Source organism: Scyliorhinus canicula, chromosome 6 (assembly GCF_902713615.1).
Source record: "Scyliorhinus canicula chromosome 6, sScyCan1.1, whole genome shotgun sequence".
In the NCBI taxonomy this organism is placed as follows: domain Eukaryota; kingdom Metazoa; phylum Chordata; class Chondrichthyes; order Carcharhiniformes; family Scyliorhinidae; genus Scyliorhinus; species Scyliorhinus canicula.
This window is the reverse complement of record NC_052151.1, coordinates 3,891,504-3,909,682: the sequence shown is the minus strand read 5'-3', so window position 1 is coordinate 3,909,682 and position 18,179 is coordinate 3,891,504. Positions and strand designations below refer to the sequence as shown.

General features: G+C 48.4%; 1 protein-coding gene across 1 annotated transcript in view; it reads left to right on the top strand.

Moving 5' to 3' along the window:
• The window catches only part of LOC119966916 (dynein heavy chain 14, axonemal-like), a 1,122,002-nt gene that overhangs the window by 796,013 nt on the left and 307,810 nt on the right, over nt 1-18,179 (top strand). The window contains exons 52-53 of the mRNA XM_038798874.1: nt 11,748-11,915; nt 17,149-17,238. Of these exons, the coding sequence (XP_038654802.1) occupies nt 11,748-11,915; nt 17,149-17,238 (258 nt within the window). The remainder of the gene's footprint in view (nt 1-11,747; nt 11,916-17,148; nt 17,239-18,179) is intronic.

Genomic DNA, 18,179 nt, shown 5'->3' with positions numbered 1-18,179 from the left:
CCGTAACTCCACAAGTCCGGTGGTAGTGGCGGCATTGAGGATTTGGGGGCAATGGAGGAGGTATAAGAGGGTGGAGGGTGTGTCAGTCTGGACCCTGATTTGCAATAACCACAGGTTCACACCGGGCAGGATAGATGGAGGGTTCCGGAGCTGGCAGAGAGCAGGAATTAGATGGATGGCAGATCTATTTATAGACGGGAGTTGAAGGCGCTGGAGGACAAGTTCAAGTTGCCGCCGGGGAATGGTTTCAGATATCTGCAAGTCTGGGACATTCTGAGGAAACAGGTGTTGGCTTTCCTGCTGATCCCGCCATGGGGGATCCAGGACAGAGTAGTGTCCGGTACCTGGGTGGGGGAGGGGAAAGTGTTGGATATCTATCAGGAGCTGTTGGAGGCGGAGGAGACCCCGGTGGAGGAACTGAAGGGCAAGTGGGAGGAGGAGCTAGGTGGGGAGCTAGAGGCGGATCTGTGGGCGGAAGCCCTAAGCAGGATTAATTCCTCCTCATCATGTGCCAGGCTTAGCCTAATACAATTTAAGGTGGTTCATTGGGCACACATGACGGCGGCGAGGAAGAGCAAGTTTTTCGGGGTAGAAGATAGATGTGTGAGGTGCGCGGGAACCCCAGCAAACCATGTCCACATGTTCTGGGCAAGACCGAAGCTCAGAGGGTTTTGGTAGGGGTTTGCCAAGGCAATGTCCAAGGTGCTAGGAACCCAGGTGGTGCCCAGTCCAGAGGTGGCGATCTTTGGAGTGTCAGAAGATCCGGGAGTTCAGGGAGTGAAAGAGGCCGACGCCCTGGCCTTTGCCTCCCTGGTAGCCCGGAGACGGATCTTGTTAATGTGGAGGGACTCGAAGCCCCCGAGTGTGGAGACTGGGGTCAGTGACATGGCTGGGTTTCTCAGCCTGGAGAAAATAAAGTTTGCCTTGAGGGGGTCAATGTTGGGGATCTCTCGGAGGTGGCAGCCGTTCGTCGACTTTCTTGGGGAAAATTAATGTCGGCGGAAGCAGCATTCTGAAGGGGGGGGGGGGGGGGGGGGTAGGTGCAATATGGTTAAGGGATGTACAGAACGGGTTGGGTGGGAAATGTTCAGTTTACCATGTTGATATTTATGTTATTATTCTGTTTGTTATTGTTATATAAAAAATTTGCAAATACTTCAATAAAAATATATTTTAAAAAATAATTCTTGTATCATGTCAATTTACATCCATCGTGTTCCTTGAAGGAATTCCAAGCTGTTAGCTCAGCAACAGTAAAGGTAGTTCCGAGTCAGGATGGTATGTGGCTTGGAGGTGGTGATCACAGAGTCAACAATACAGAAAAGGCCCTTCGGCCCGTCGCACTGGTCAAAAACAACCACCAAACCATTCTAATCCCATTACCCAGCACCTGGACGGGATCCCATGTGCACTAAATACTCCTTAAATAGGGAAGCATTGTGGCGCAGTGGGTTAGTCCTGCTGTCTGACAGCGCCGAGGTCCCAGGTTCGATCCCGGCTCTGGGTCACTATCTGAAAAATGAAATGAAAATCGCTTATTGTCACCAGTAGGCTTCAATGAAGTTACTGTGAAAAGCCCCTAGTCGCCACATTCCGGCGCCTGTCCGGGGAGGCTGGTACGGAATCAAACTGTGCTGCTGGCCTGCTTGGCCTGCTTTAAAAGCCAGCGATTTAGCCTGGTGAGCTAAACCAGCCCCTGTGTGGAGTTTGCACATTCTCCCCGTGTTTGCGTGGGTTTCACTCCCACAACCCAAAGATGTGCAGGGTAGGTGGATTGGCCAAACTAAATTGCCCCTTAATTGGAAAAAATTAATTGGGCACTCTAAATTTAAATACTTCTTAAATGTTAGGAGGATCTCTGCCTTGGGCGGCATGGTGGCACAGTGGTTAGCACTGTTACTTCACAGTTCCAATGTCTCAGGTTCGATTCCCCGCTGGGTCACTGTCTGTGCGGAGTCTGCACGTTCCCCCCGTGTCTGCGTGGGTTTCCTCCCACAGTCCAAAGATATGCAGGTTAGGTGGATTGGCTGGGATAAATTGCCCTTAGTGTCCAAAAGGTTGAGTGGGCTACTGGGATGGGGTGGAGGCGTGGGATGCTCTTTCCAAGACTCCAACCACTCTCTGGGTAAAAGTGTTTTTCCTCACATCCCCACTAAACCTCCGGCCCCTTACCTTAAATCAGTGCCCCCTGCTCACTGACCCCTCCACCAAGGGGAAATGTTTGCCGTTTTTAATCTCCAAGGTGGTAAAGGTTTGGAAAACACTGTCTAATCACGGCTATAGAGATGGTACACACTGTGAATGGCCCTTTGCTGTAGTGCAGAGTTGCTGCCTCGGGCCCACAGCTGTACTGCACTGTTGCTGGGAATGGCTCTTTCTTCTACATACTTTCCAGAAATGACGTAAAGGTGGGGATTTCCATGGTGTATACAGAGGTCGGCACATGTATTGCTCCGTTTTGGTATTCGCGTGTGTCGGTAATAAATCCACGGAGGCAGCATCCCTTCACCAGAATCCCTTTTATTAATAAAACCAACAGCAGTACAACCATGTGCATTCAGCTCGCTGTCTACACCGGGAGTGCATTCAGCTCCCTGTCTACACCGGGAGTGCATTCAGCTCGCTGTCTACACCGGGAGTGCATTCAGCTCGCTGTCTACACCGGGAGTGTATTCAGCTCCCTGTCTACACCGGGAGTGCATTCAGCTCCCTGTCTACACCGGGAGTGCATTCAGCTCCCTGTCTACACCGGGAGTGCATTCAGCTCCCTGTCTACACCGGGAGTGCATTCAGCTCCCTGTCTACACCGGGAGTGCATTCAGCTCACTGTCTATACCGGGAGCGCATTCAGCTCCCTGTCTACACCGGGAGTGCATTCAGCTCGCTGTCTACACCGGGAGTGCATTCAGCTCGCAGGCTACACCGGGAGTGCATTCAGCTTGCTGTCTACACCGGGAGTGCATTCAGCTCGCTGTCTACACCGGGAGTGCATTCAGCTCGCTGTCTACACCGGGAGTGCATTCAGCTCGCTGTCTACACCGGGAGTGCATTCAGCTCCCTGTCTACACCGGGAGTGCATTCAGCTTGCTGTCTACACCGGGAGTGCAGAAGATCTGACACTCCGTTATTTATACACAGAAAGGGGCTCCCTGATTGGGCCACTAATCAGGGAACTCTTATTCCAATTGGCCAATCTAAAAGCTCTAGTGTAAGTCATCACAGTCCTCCCCCGCATAGTGCGTGGAGTCCCCGTGACTGACAGGTCACTTGGTGTCTGCGTCGGATCGGGATCTTCCACTTCAGCCTCCGACGTAGGGGGGTATAACGGCGAGGCGCCCGTCTTTTCCGATGTTTGCGCCTGAGGGGCGGTTCACCCCTTTCCTCCGGTGGCAGGGGTACAGGTACGGCATCATCCATGGTGTCCATGTCAGACTCTCCACGGTGATTGGTATGCTGGTCTGAGTCAGCTCCGGAGGAGGAACCAAATCTGAGGCCCGCACCTGGTCCAGGTGTTTCTGACGACGTATTCTCCCACACGTACCTCATGATTCAGGTCCTGTCTGCCCTCGACCATTCCTGCTTCCCATGTGGGGTCAATGGCATAATTTCTGACCCATACCTTTTTACCTGCATTGAACTAACTTTCTCGACGAGTGTTGGCGCGCCCCCTGCATTAAGCCTCTTGGTGTTGTTCTACTTTTCTGCCTAAATTTGGATTAGTAGGCTCAGCCAGGTTCGGAGTCGTCTACCCATGAGTTGCTCCGCCGATGTTATTGCCGTTGTGACGTGTGTGGTTGTCCTATAGTCAAATAGCCAGCGTGATAGTTTAGTGTCCACTGATGCTGCTGACTGTTTTTCCAACCTGACATTTAGGGTCTGGACAGCTCTCTCCCCGAACAGGCACCAGAATGTGGCGACTAGGGGCTTTTCACAGTAACTTCATTGAAGCCTACTTGTGACAATAAGCAATTTTCATTTCATTTTCATTTCTCCATCAACCCGTTTGATGCCGGGTGGTTATGGTGCCGTCCGTATGTGCCAAATGCTGTTTGACTTCATGAATTTTATGAACTCCTGGCGTTCAAAATTCATGAATTCAAACGGCCTGCTTAGCGCATTGGCGTTTGCCACCCGGGTTCCTGGCCGATGCTCCAGTTGATACTGGTACGCCTCCAGTAGTAGGGCCCAGCATTGGATCGGGGCTGAAACTATTGGTGGCACCGCTTTGTCTTCTTTCAGCAAACCCAGCAATGGCTTGTGGTCTGTGATTATAGTGAATTTCCGCCCGGAGAAATACTGGTGAAATTTCTTCACAGTGAAGATCACAGCCAATCCTTCCTTTTCAATTTGGGCGTACTTTCATTCTGCTGCTGCTAACGTCTTGGAAGCAAACGCGATTGGCCATTCCTGTCCGCTTTGCCCTCTGTGTGCCAAAACTGCACCAATGCCACATGGAAACACATCACATGTGAGCACCAACTCTTTCCTGGGGTCGCAGTGTGCCAAGACGTTCTCTGGAAAGCTGTTATTTTATCTTCTTGAAAGCCCCGTCTTGGCAGGCGGACCACTCCCAGGCTTGTCCCTGTTTTAGTAATTGGGGTAGGGGATCCAAGATGGAAGCTCTGTTCCGTAGTAAGTCACCAGTCCTAAAAAAGACCTCTGGATTGTGGCGGTGGCCGGGGCATCTTTAATCGCCCTCACCCAACCATCCAAAGGATGTAGCCCTGACTTGTCAACCTTGTACCCCAGATAGGTTCCGTGAGGTGCTAGAAAAACACATTTCTCCCTCTTTAGGCGCACGCCTGCTGCTGAAAACCTCCTAAGGACTTCCTCCAGGTTGTGCAGGTTTCTGCCCTTGTTTTTCCCGTAATGAGGACATCGTCTAGGTAAATGGCAACTTGTAATATATTCTTCATTGTCCTCTGGAATATCGCACAAGCTGACAATACCTTGAAGGGTAATCTTCTCTACTGAAAAAGGCCCTTCAGGGTGTTTATCGTTGAGAATGTTTGCGATTCTTCGTCCAGCTTCAGCTGCAGATATGCGTGGCTCATACCCAGCTTTGAGAATAGGAGTCCTCCAGCCAGCTTTGCATCCAAATCCTCAATCCGGGGAATTGGGTATTTGTCCAGTTGTGAGTAGCGATTAATCGTTTATTTGAAGTCTCCACAAAGGCGGACCGAGCCTTCCGGCTTAAGGACAGGCACCACGGGTGCTGCCCATTCTGCAAACTGGACCAGTTTTATTATTCCCTCACACTCCAATCTCTTGATTTATTTCTCCCTTAACGCAAAGGGTACTGGTCGGGACTTGTAGAATTTTGGGACTGCCTCTGGATCTACGTATAATGTCGCCTTTGCTCCCTATATTGTTCTGAGCCTGAGATACCCTCAATTACCACTTAGGAGAAAAGATTGGTAATTCAAAGGCTTTAATTACCAGAGAACCAGACAGCTGCTGAGAAGTGTGCTCACAGCACGCCCACTAAACGTAACCTTATATACAGTTCCCTGGGGGTGGAGCCGGAGGCGGAGTCCCCCAGGGTTCCAAGCCCGGTCTTAAAGGGGCCATCGCATTAAAGGTACAGTTATCATTCATCACAGAGCCCTTCCTGGAAAACCTCTGGGTATCTGCACAAGACTTCGCTCAGGTGACCATTTTCAGCTGGAAAATGTTTACCCAATCCAGCTAGATCTCTTTTAGCCAGTTTCATCCCAATAAGCTTGGCCCCGAACCTTCCACGACCATTAAAGGCAGCTGAACCAGTTGCTCCCCATAAGCCACAGTTACATGTGTTGTGCCCGATGGGCCGGATGGCCTCCTTCTGCACTGTCAATTCTATGATTCTATGGTATGACTGCTCCCATGTTGACCTCCCATTAATGTTGGACGTCCATTCAGCCTTATGGTCAATTTAATGGGTTTTGATTTAACCATCATTACAGAATTTAGTTGTTCCTCGTCGGAGGTAGGTGGGGCTTCCAGGGTGTTCATTCTCCTGTACCCCGGCCAACATGTCCGTCTCCAAGATAATGGTTTTGGGCTTCTATTTCTCCTCTCTGGCTCCGATCACTTACAACAACTACAATATCTTACTGGCAGAAGGCTATGGGGGCTGCCGTCTGTCTGGGCCTAATTTTCCCTTGCTTGGGAGGGCTTCTGCGAGTGCGCCTGGTTAACTTAGTATCCGAGTCGTTCCTGAGGGTGGCTATGCAGTTGCCTATCCCCCAGTGGTAGTCCCTTAACTCAGTTGCACTGGCGTGGGCATCTACCTCCATCAGGTAGGGCAGCATGGTGGCATTGTGGATAGCACAATTGCTTCACAGCTCCAGGGTCCCAGGTTCGATTCCGACTTGGGTCACTGTCTGTTCGGAGTCTGTATATTCTCTCCGTGTGTGCGTGGGTTTCCTCCGGGTGCTCTGGTTTCCTCCCACAGTCCAAAGATGTGCAGGTTAGAACATAAGAACATAAGAACTAGGAGCAGGAGTAGGCCATCTGGCCCCTCGAGCCTGCTCCGCCATTCAATTAGATCATGGCTGATCTTTTGTGGACTCAGCTCCACTTTCCGGCCCGAACACCATAACCCTTAAAGGTGGATTGGCCATGATAAAATACCCTTAGTGTCCAAAATTGCCCTTAGTGTTGGGTGGGGTTACTGGGTTATGGAGATAGGGTGGAGGTGTTGACCTTGGGTAGGGTGCTCTTTCCAAGAGCCGGTGCAGACTCAATGGGTCAAATGGCCTCCTTCTGCACTGTAAATTCTATGATAATCTACAACTCATGCGTTCCACTTGCCGCTTTTTCTGAGGACAAAGCCAGCTGCAATGCTTGTTTACAATCCAGTTCGGCCTCTGCTAACAGACGTTTCTGTATTGCTAAATTATTTATTCCGCACACCAACCGGTCGAGGAGCATCTTATTTAGCATCAGGCCAAATTCGCAAACCTCTACGAATAGTCTTAATCTTGTTAAAAAATTAGTGACTGACTCCCCGTGTCTCAGAATGCTGAGTAAAACTGGCACCTTCACAGGATCAGAGATGGCATAGGGTCATAGTACTCCTTTACTAAGTCCATCGATTCCTAGAGAGTTTTCGTGTCCGGTGCCTCTGGAAAAGTGAGACTGCGCATAATGGCAAAGGCTGCTGGCCCACACGCGGTCAGCAGAATGACCCGTTGCTTTTCATCCAGAATTATATTGTTTCCCTCCAAAAAAGTACTTCATCCGCTCTACATATTGGGCCCAGTCATCCACTGCAGGGTCAAAAGAGTCCAACTTCCCGAATAAAGGCATTATGCCTGTCAGTGGCTTACCCTCAATATGTGGCAGCTGCTATTGAGCAGGCTCCTTCGGGTCGTTCCGTTTTCCTCATCGCCACTGTAATAAGTCCACAGAGGCAGAAGTCCCTTCAGCAGAATTACTTTTATTTATAAAACCAGCAGCTGAACAACCACAACCATTCCGTCTGCTGTCTACACTGGGAGTGCAGAGGATCTGACACTCCCTGTTATATACAGAGAAAGGGGTTCCCTGATTGGGCCACTAATCAGGCAACTCATATTCCAATTGGCCAATCTCAAAGGCCTGGTCTTAGTCATTACAGTGCCACAAATTGGGGTTCTACTTAGGACTATTAAACTTTGTGCACCTGCAAGAATCACTTCCTACGTATATTGAATTTTGAGTCGCTTTTCAATGCTTTTTGTTTTGGGCTTGTCCAGCAGAACTTTCTGGACTGTTTTTTTTTAAATTCGTTAATGGGATGTGGGCGTTACGCTCGGGGCCAGCATTTATTGCCCATCCCTGGGTTCATTGAGTCTGCTCTGCCATTCAATCATAGCTGATATTGTCTCATCCCCATTCTCCTGCCTTCTCCCCATAACCTCTAATCCCCTTATTAATCAAGAAACTATCTATCTCTGTCTTATGATTTGTGATTTGGCCTCCACAGCCTTCTGTGGGAAAGAGTTCCACAGATTCACCACCCTCTGGCTGAAGAAATTCCTCCTCATCTCTGTTTTAATGGATCGTCCCTTTATCTAGATGGTGTCCTCTGGTTCTAGTTTTTCCTACCAGTGGAAACATTCTCTCCACGTCCACTCTATCCAGGCCTCGCAGTATCCTGTAAGTTTCAATAAGATCCCCCTCATCCTTCTAAACTCCAACGAGTACAGACCCAGAGTCCTCAACCATTCCTCATATGACAAGCTCTTCATTCCAGGGATCATTCTTATGAACCTTCTCTGGACCCTTTCCAAGGCCAGCACATCCTTCAAAACTGCTCACAATACTCCAAATGGGGTCTGACCAGCCCTTATATAGCCTCAGAAGTACATCCCTGGTCTTGTATTTTAGCCCTCTTAACATGAATTCTGACGTTACATTTGAACAAAGAACAAATAAAAGTACATCACAGGAAGAGGCCCTTCGGCCCTCCAAGCCTGCGCTGACCATGCTGCCCATCGAAACTAAAATCATCTACACTTCCGGAGTCCATATCCCTCAATTCCCATCCTATTCATGTATTTGTCAAGATGCCACTGAAACGTCACTATGGTCTCTGCTTCCACCACCTCCTCCGGCAGCGAGTTCCAGGCACCCACTACCCTCTGTGTAAAAAACGTGCCTCGTACATCTCCTCTAAACCTTGCCCCTCGCACTTTAAATCTATGTCCCCCAGTAATTGACCCCTCTACCCTGGGGAAAAGTCTCTGACTATCCTCTCTGTCTATGCCCCTCATAATTTTGTGGACCTTTATCAGGTCGCCCCTCAACCTCCACCATTCCAGTGAGAACAACCCGAGTTTATTCAACCTCTCCTCATAGCTAATGCCCTCCATACCAGCAGGTAAATCTCTTCTGCACCCTCTCTAAAGCATCCACATCCTTCTGGTAGTGTGGCGACCAGAATTGAACACTATATTCCAAGTGTGGCTTAGCTAAGGTTCGGTACAGCTGCAACATGGCTTGCCATTATTTATACTCAATGCCCCGGCCAATGAAGGCAAGCATGCCGTATGCCTTCTTGACTACCTTCTCCACCTGTGTTGCCCCTTTCAGTGACCTGTGGACCTGCACACCGAGATCTCTCTGACTGTCGATTCTCCTGAAGGTTCTACCATTCACTGTATATTTCCTACCTGTATTAGACCTTCCAAAATGCATTACCTCACAGTTGTCCGGATTAAACTCCATCCGCCATCTCTCCGCCCACGTCTCCAAATTATCTAAATCCTGCTGTATCCTCTGACAGTCCTCATCGCTATCCGCAATTCCACCAACCTTTGTGTCGTCCGCAAACTTACTAATCAGACCAGTTACATTTTCCTCCAAATCATTTATATATACTACGAACAGCAAAGGTCCCATCACTGATCCCTCCGGAACACCACTAGTCACAGCCCTCCAATCAGCCCTTCCATTGCTACTCTCTGCCTTCTATGACCTAGCCAGTTCTGTATCCACCTTGCCAGCTCACCTCTGATCCCGTGTGACTTCACCTTTTGTACCAGTCTGCCATGAGGGACCTTGTCAAAGACCTTACTGAAGTCCATATAGACAACATTCACTGCCCTACCTGCAACAGTCATCTTTGTGACCTCTTTTAAAAACTCAAGTTAGTGAGACACGACCTCCCCTTCACAAAACCGTGCTGCCTCTTGCCGACACGTCCATTTGCTTCCAAATGGGAGTAGATCCTGTTTCGAAGAATTCTCTCCAGTAATTTCCCTACCACTGACGTAAGGCTCACCGGTCTATAGTTCCCTGGATTATACTGGCCCTATTTCCTAGTTCTCCCTCAATCTTTTCATCTTCTGACCTATTGCTCTGGTGCTCACCCCCCTGCCATACTAGTTTAAACCCTCCCGTGTGACACTAGCAAACCTCGCGGCCAGGATATTCATGCCGCTCCACTTTCGATGCAACCTGTCCTTATACAGGCCACACCTGCCCCGGAAAAGCTCCCAGTGGTCCAGGTAACTGAAACCCTCTCTCCTACACCAGCTGTTTAGCCACGTGTTTAGCTGCCTCTATCTTCCTATTTCTAGCCTCACTGGCAAGTGGCACAGGGAGTAATCCAGATATTACAACCCTTGAGTTCCTGTCTTTTAACTTTCTGCCTAGCTCCCCAAACTCCTGCTGCAGGACCTCATGCCCCTTCCTGCCTATGTCATTCGTACCAATATGTACAAAGACCTCTGCCTGTTTGGCCTCTCCCTTCAGGATGCCCGCTACCTGTTCTGAGACATCCTGGACCCTGGCATCAGGGAGGCAAAATACCATCCTGGAGTCTCTTTCACATCCACAGACACGCCTATCTGTGCCCCTGACTATAGAGTCCCCTATGACTATTGCTCTTCTGCATTTTGACCCTCCTGCTGACCATCAGAGCCAGCCGTGGTGCCGCAGCTCTGGCTGCTGCTGTTGTCCCCTGATCGGCTATTCCCCTCAACAGTTACCAGGGGCTGGTTTAGCTCACCAGGCTAAATCGCTGGCTTTTAAAGCAGACCAAGCAGGCCAGCAGCACGGGTTCAATTCCCGTACCAGCCTCCCCGGACAGGCGCCGGAATGTGGCGACTAGGGGCTTTTCACAGTAACTTCACTGAAGCCTACTCGTGACAATAAGCGATTTTCATTTCATTTCATTTCAAAGGGGTATACCTGTTCGAGAGGGGGACAACCACAGGGGATTCCTGCACTGACTGCCTGCCCTTTCTGGTGGTCACCCATCTCTCTGCGATAACCTTGTGTGTGACCACATTTATATAACTGCTATCTATGACGCTTTCCACCACCTGCAAGCTCCGAAGTGCATCCAACTGCTGCTACAACCGAACCATGTGGTCTGTGAGGAACTCCAGTTGGGTGCATTTTCTGCAGATGTAGTCATCCGTGACGCTGGAAGCCTCCCAGGCCTGCCACATCTCACAGTCAGAGCACTGCACCCCTCGAATTGACATTGCGTTAATTAATTAGTAAATTAAATTTTAAAATAAATTTTTTTTTAAAGTTACTGTTTCCTAGCACTAGATTTCTACTATAAATATAAATGTTAAATGCAGTACTCTCAGATCTCTGGTTTAGATACCCCTTTAAATTATGATTAAGTAATTAATTCATTATGCTTAATTAGTTTAACAATGTTTAATTATTAAATTCAGTGCAGATTCCTTACCACCCAATCAGGTCACAGCTTTCCTGTGACATCACTAATCAGTTCCCCCCCTCCCCCCTAGTCGGATCACTCAGAATAGCAGATTATCCCCGACTCTCTCTCTCTCTCCCACTCCCGGAAATGAAGGCCGCTGGTACCTGGGGGTAAGATTTAATATCACCTACCTTCCCAGGGTGCTTGCTGGTTTTCTCCTTGCTTCCCGGAATGCACTCTGGACCTCTCCCTGCAGATTACCAGTTACAAAGCCAAACGAAGAAAACAACAAAACGGGAAATGGCACCTCCTCGCACTCCGCGCCGAATTACCTCACTGCCCAAATTCCCAAGTTCCAATTCCTACTCTGGCTTTGTCTCACTCACTCAGGCTGTGTCTCACTCAGGATCTGTCTCCTTCACCTGCGCAGCTTACTCTGTCTAATGTCTATATTGGAGATGGGTTCAATACAATGTCTGTATTAGATAGGACTTTTACTCAATGTCTATATAAGAGAGGTTTAATACAAGGTCTTTATTGAAGAGGTGTTGTCTTATTATAAACTGTTACATTGATCGAGTTCTCTGGTTATTAACAGGTGAAATGGAGCCCAGCACAGCTGATGGCCGACTCTTTTATGTTTGGAGATTTTGTGGATACACATGTCCCAGACAGCAACAGAATCTACAAACAGATTATAGATATGAGGAAACTGGAACATGTTTTAGCGGATTACCACTTTAGGCACAGCTCTGGTAATATGAAAGTAAGATACAGAAAATGATGGCAAATCCAAGACACATCCCTGTACACTGAAAATATATTATATCTACTAATCCACCCCCTCCACCACCACCCGCACACATACTTACAGTTGGTGGTTGATGGGGTTGGTTTTTATAACACGGATGGTGATGGTGGTGAGGAAATTGATCTTAATGGAGATGAGGACAATGATGGTGATGATGGTGATGGAGAGGATGATGGTGATGGAGAGGATGATGGTGATGGTGATGAGGTTGTGATGGTTATAGTGCTGGTGATGATGGTGAGGATGATGGTGATGGTGATGAGGTTGTGATGGTTATAGTGCTGGTGATGATGGTGATGGTGAGGATGATGGTGATGGTGAGGATTATGGTGACGGTAATAAGGTTGTGATGGTTATAGTGCTGGTGATGATGGTGATGGTGAGGATGATGGTGCTGGTGATGAGGTTGTGATGGTTATAGTGGTGATGATGATGGTGATGGTGAGAATGATGGTGATGGTGATGGTGAGGATGATGGTGATGGAGAGGATGATGGTGATGGTGAGGATGATGGTGAGGATGATGGTGAGGGTGATGGTGATGATGGTGCTGGAGAGGATGATGGTGATGGTGATGGTGAGGGTGAGGATGATGGTGATGGTGATGATGATGGTGATGGGAAGGATGATGGTGATGATGGTGATGGTGAGGATGATGGTGATGGTGAGGGTGATGGTGATGAGTTTGTGATGGTTATAGTGCTGGTGATGATGGTGATGGTGAGGGTGATGGTGAGGATGATGGTGATGGTGATGAGGTTGTGATGGTTATAGTGCTGGTGATGATGGTGATGGTGAGGATGATGGTGATGGTGAGGATGATGGTGATGGAGAGGATGATGGTGATGGTGATGATGGTGATGGTGGTGATGATGGTGATGGTGAGGATGATGGTGATGGAGAGGATGATGGTGATGGTGAGGATGATGGTGATGGTGATGATGGTGATGGTGGTGATGATGGTGATGGTGAGGATGATGGTGATGGAGAGGATGATGGTGATGGTGATGAGTTTGTGATGGTTATAGTGCTGGTGATGATGGTGATGGTGAGGATGATGGTGATGGAGAGGATGATGGTGATGGTGATGAGTTTGTGATGGTTATAGTGCTGGTGATGATGGTGATGGTGAGGATGATGGTGATGGTGAGGATGATGGTGATGGTGAGGATGATGGTGATGGTGACGGTGATGGTGAGGATGATGGTGATGGTGAGGATGATGGTGATGGTGAGGATGATGGTGATGGTGAGGATGATGGTGATCGTGATGAGGTTGCGATGGTTATAGTGGTGAAGATGATGGTGATGGTGAGTATGATGGTGATGGTGAGGATGATGGTTATTGTGAGGATGATGGTGATGGTGAGGATGATGGTGATGGTGATGGTGAGGATAATGGTGATGGAGAGGATGATGGTGATGGTGTTGAGGTTGTGATGGTTATAGTGCTGGTGATGATGGTGAGGATGATGGTGATGGTGCTGGTGATGAGGTTGTGATGGTTATAGTGCTGGTGATGATGGTGATGGTGAGGATGATGGTGCTGGTGATGGTGAGGATGATGGTGATGGAGAGGATGATGGTGATGATGATGATGATGGTGAGGATGATTGTGATGGTGATGAGGTTGTGATGGTAATAGTGGTGATGATGATGGTGATGGTGAGGATGATGGTGATGGTGATGGTGAGGATGATGGTGATGGAGAGGATGATGGTGATGGTGAGGATGATGGTGAGGATGATGGTGAGGGTGATGGTGATGATGGTGCTGGAGAGGATGATGGTGATGGTGATGGTGAGGGTGAGGATGATGGTGATGGTGATGATGATGGTGATGGGGAGGATGATGGTGATGATGGTGATGGTGAGGATGATGGTGATGGTGAGGGTGATGGTGATGAGTTTGTGATGGTTATAGTGCTGGTGATGATGGTGATGGTGAGGGTGATGGTGATGGTGAGGATGATGGTGATGGTGATGAGGTTGTGATGGTTATAGTGCTGGTGATGATGGTGATGGTGAGGATGATGGTGATGGTGAGGATGATGGTGATGGTGAGGATGATGGTGATGGTGATGATGGTGATGGTGGTGATGATGGTGATGGTGAGGATGATGGTGATGGAGAGGATGATGGTGATGGTGAGGATGATGGTGATGGTGATGATGGTGATGGTGGTGATGATGGTGATGGTGAGGATGATGGTGATGGAGAGGATGATGGTGATGGTGATGAGTTTGTGATGGTTATAGTGCTGGTGATGATGGTGATGGTGAGGATGATGGTGATGGAGAGGATGATGGTGATGGTGATGAGTTTGTGATGGTTATAGTGCTGGTGATGATGGTGATGGTGAGGATGATGATGATGGTGAGGATGATGGTGATGGTGAGGATGATGGTGATGGTGAGGATGATGGTGATGGTGACGGTGATGGTGAGGATGATGGTGATGGTGACGATGATGGTCATGGTGACGGTGAGGATGATGGTGATGGTGAGGATGATGGTGATGGTGAGGATGATGGTGATGGTGAGGATGATGGTGATGGTGAGGACGATGGTGAGGATAATGGTGATGGAGAGGATGATGGTGATGGTGAGGATGATGGTGATGGTGATGAGTTTGTGATGGTTATAGTGCTGGTGATGGTGAGGATGATGGTGATGGTGAGGATGATGGTGCTGGTGAGGAATATGGTGATGGTGAGGATGATGGTGATGGTGAGGATGATGGTGATGGTGAGGATGATGGTGATGGTGAGGATGATGGTGATGGTGAGGATGATGGTGATGGTGAGGATGATGGTGATGGTGAGGATGATGGTGATGGTGAGGATGATGGTGATGGAGAGGATGATGGTGAGGATGATGGTGATGGTGATGATGGTGATGGTGAGGATGATGGTGCTGGTGAGGAATATGGTGAGGATGATGGTGATGGTGAGGATGATGGTGATGGTGAGGATGATGGTGATGGAGAGGATGATGGTGATGGTGATGAGTTTGTGATGGTTATAGTGCTGGTGATGATGCTGATGGTGAGGATGATGGTGATGGAGAGGATGATGGTGATGGAGAGGATGATGGTGATGGTGATGATGGTGATGGAGATGATGATGGTGATGGTGATGATGGTGATGGAGATGATGATGGTGATGGTGGTTCTGATGGTGATGGTGATGATGGTGATGGTGATGAGGTTGCGATGGTTATAGTGGTGATGATGGTGATGGTGAGGATGATGGTGATGGTGAGGATGATGGTGATGGTTAGGATGATGGTGATGGAGAGGATGATGGTGATGGAGAGGATGATGGTGAGGATGATGGTGATGGTGATGATGGTGATGGTGAGGATGATGGTGATGGTGAGGATGATGGTGATGGTTAGGATGATGGTGATGGAGAGGATGATGGTGATGGAGAGGATGATGGTGAGGATGATGGTGATGGTGATGAGATTGTGATGGTTATATTGGTGATGATGATGGTGATGGTGAGGATGATGGTGATGGGGAGGATGATGGTGATGGAGAGGATGATGGTGATGGTGAGGATGTTGGTGAGGATGATGGTGATGGTGAGGATGATGGTGATGGTGAAGATGATGGTGATGGTGATGAGATTGTGATGGTTATAGTGCTGGTGATGTTGATGGTGGTGATGGTGATGGTGAGGATGATGGTGATGGTGAGGATGATGGTGGTGGTGAGGATGATGGTGATGGTGAGGATGATTGTGATGGTGATGAGGTTGCGATGGTTATAGTGCTGGTGATGATGGTGATGGTGGTGATGATGGTGATGGTGATGACGTTGCGATGATTATAGTGCTGGTGATGATGGTGATGGTGAGGATGATGGTGATGGTGAGGATGATGGTGGTGGTGAGGATAATGGTGATGGTGAGGATGATGGTGATGGTGAGAATGATGGTGATGGTGAGGATGATGGTGATGGTGAGGATGATGGTGCTGGTGAGGATGATGGTGGTGGTGAGGATGATGGTGATGGTGAGGATGATGGTGATGGTGAGGATGATGGTGATGGTGACGATGATGGTGATGGAGAGGATGATGGTGATGGTGAGGATGATGGTGATGATGGTGATGGTGAGGATGATGGTGATGGTGATGATGGTGATGGTGATGATGGTGATGGTGAGGATGATGGTGATGGTGATGATGGTGATGGTGAGGATGATGGTGATGGTGAGTATGAGGGTTATGGTGAGGATGATGATGATGGTGAGGATGATGGTGATGGTGAGGATGATGGTGATGGTGAGGATGATGGTGATGGTGAGGATGATGGTGATAGTGAGGATGATGTTGATGGTGATGATGGTGATGATGGTGATGGTGAGGATGATGTTGATGGTGATGGTGAGGATGATGGTGAGGATGATGGTTATTGTGAGGATGATGGTGATGGTGAGGATGATGGTGATGGTGAGGATGATGGTTATTGTGAGGATGATGGTGATGGTGATGATGATGGTGAGGATGATGGTGATGGTGAGGATGATGGTGATGGTGAGGATGATGGTGATGGTGAGGATGATGGTGATGGTGATGAGGTTGCGATGGTTATAGTGGTGAAGATGATGGTGATGGTGAGTATGATGGTGATGGTGAGGATGATGGTTATTGTGAGGATGATGGTGATGGTGATGGTGATGGTGATGGTGATGGTGAGGATGATGGTGATGGTGAGGATGATGGTTATTGTGAGGATGATGGTGATGGTGAGTATGATGGTGATGGTGAGGATGATGGTGATGATGATGATGATGGTGAGGATGATGGTGATGGTGAGGATGATGGTGATGGTGAGGATGATGGTTATTGTGAGGATGATGGTGATGGTGAGGATGATGGTGATGATGATGATGATGGTGAGGATGATGGTGATGGTGATGGTGAGGATGATGGTGATGGTGAGTATGATGGTGATGGTGAGTATGATGGTGATGGTGAGGATGATGGTGATGATGATGATGATGGTGAGGATGATTGTGATGGTGATGAGGTTGCGATGGTTATAGTGGTGATGATGATTGTGATGGTGAGGATGATGGTGATGGTCACCATGATGGGGATGGCATTTGGACCATGATGACCACAGTGCTGTTGATGTTTAATGTTAGTGTGATGATGATTTGTTCTGTGTTCATCATTTCTAGGCCACTCACCCAGTTTTCTTCAAAGAAGCAGTGGAGCATATCGTCAGGGCTGCCAGAGTGTTCAGCCAACCTGGGGGACACCTGATAATGGTACACAGCACTGTCTCTCTCACTGTCCCTGTGTTTGTCAGTCTCTGTCGTCCCTCGCTCGCTCTCTAACTGCCAATACTTCCGTCTCTGTTTTCTGTTAGCTGTGGCTCAGTTTGTAGCTCCCTCGTCTCTGAATCCTGGCTGAGTGTTTATAAGTACCAGATTTGGGCTTGACTACAAAAATGAAGGCTGACTGTCCAGTGCAGTTTGGAGGGGGTGCTGCACTGTTGAAGGTGCCATTGTCTGGATGAGATGTTAAGCTGAGGCCATGTCTGCCCACCCGGGTGTATGTAAAAAATGTAAACAATGCCTTTTAACGAATGTTTAGTTATGCTCTTGACGTAGCATAAGCTGCTTCCTTCATGTGCACTCTGACAAAGGAAGGTTCAGACTTGGAGATAGCTTTAACACATTTATTAAACTGTTAATGATTCTCCGACTTGGATTTGACTCTCCTGTTAATCCTGCTATAGCTACTCAGACTGACGAACCTATCTGCTACAATCCACGTGGTGGGTGTGATTTGTTTCAATCAACCCTGTCTGTACTCACTGTCTCCACTGTAAAGAGGAAGATCATGTGTGCTGTGTCCTTTATATATGGTTGGTGTAATGCCCCCCTGTGGTAGTGTCACCTCTGTGTGTATCATGAATGCCCATTGGTCGTGTCCTATCTTACTGACCTATTGGTTGAGTGTCTGTGTCTGGTGCTCCCTCTAGTGTCGAGCTAGTCTACCTGTATTTACATTAACCCCTTGTGTATTTACAGTGATGCATATCACCACAAAGAAGCGTAGGGGAATTATCAATATTTATCTCCCAGTCTGCAGCAGTTCGAGCATGCAGCTCACCACAACCATCTCAAGGGCAATTTGTGATGTTTTGGGGAGCTTACTGTACACAAATTGTCTGCCACATTTTCTGCAATTCAGCAATGCAACA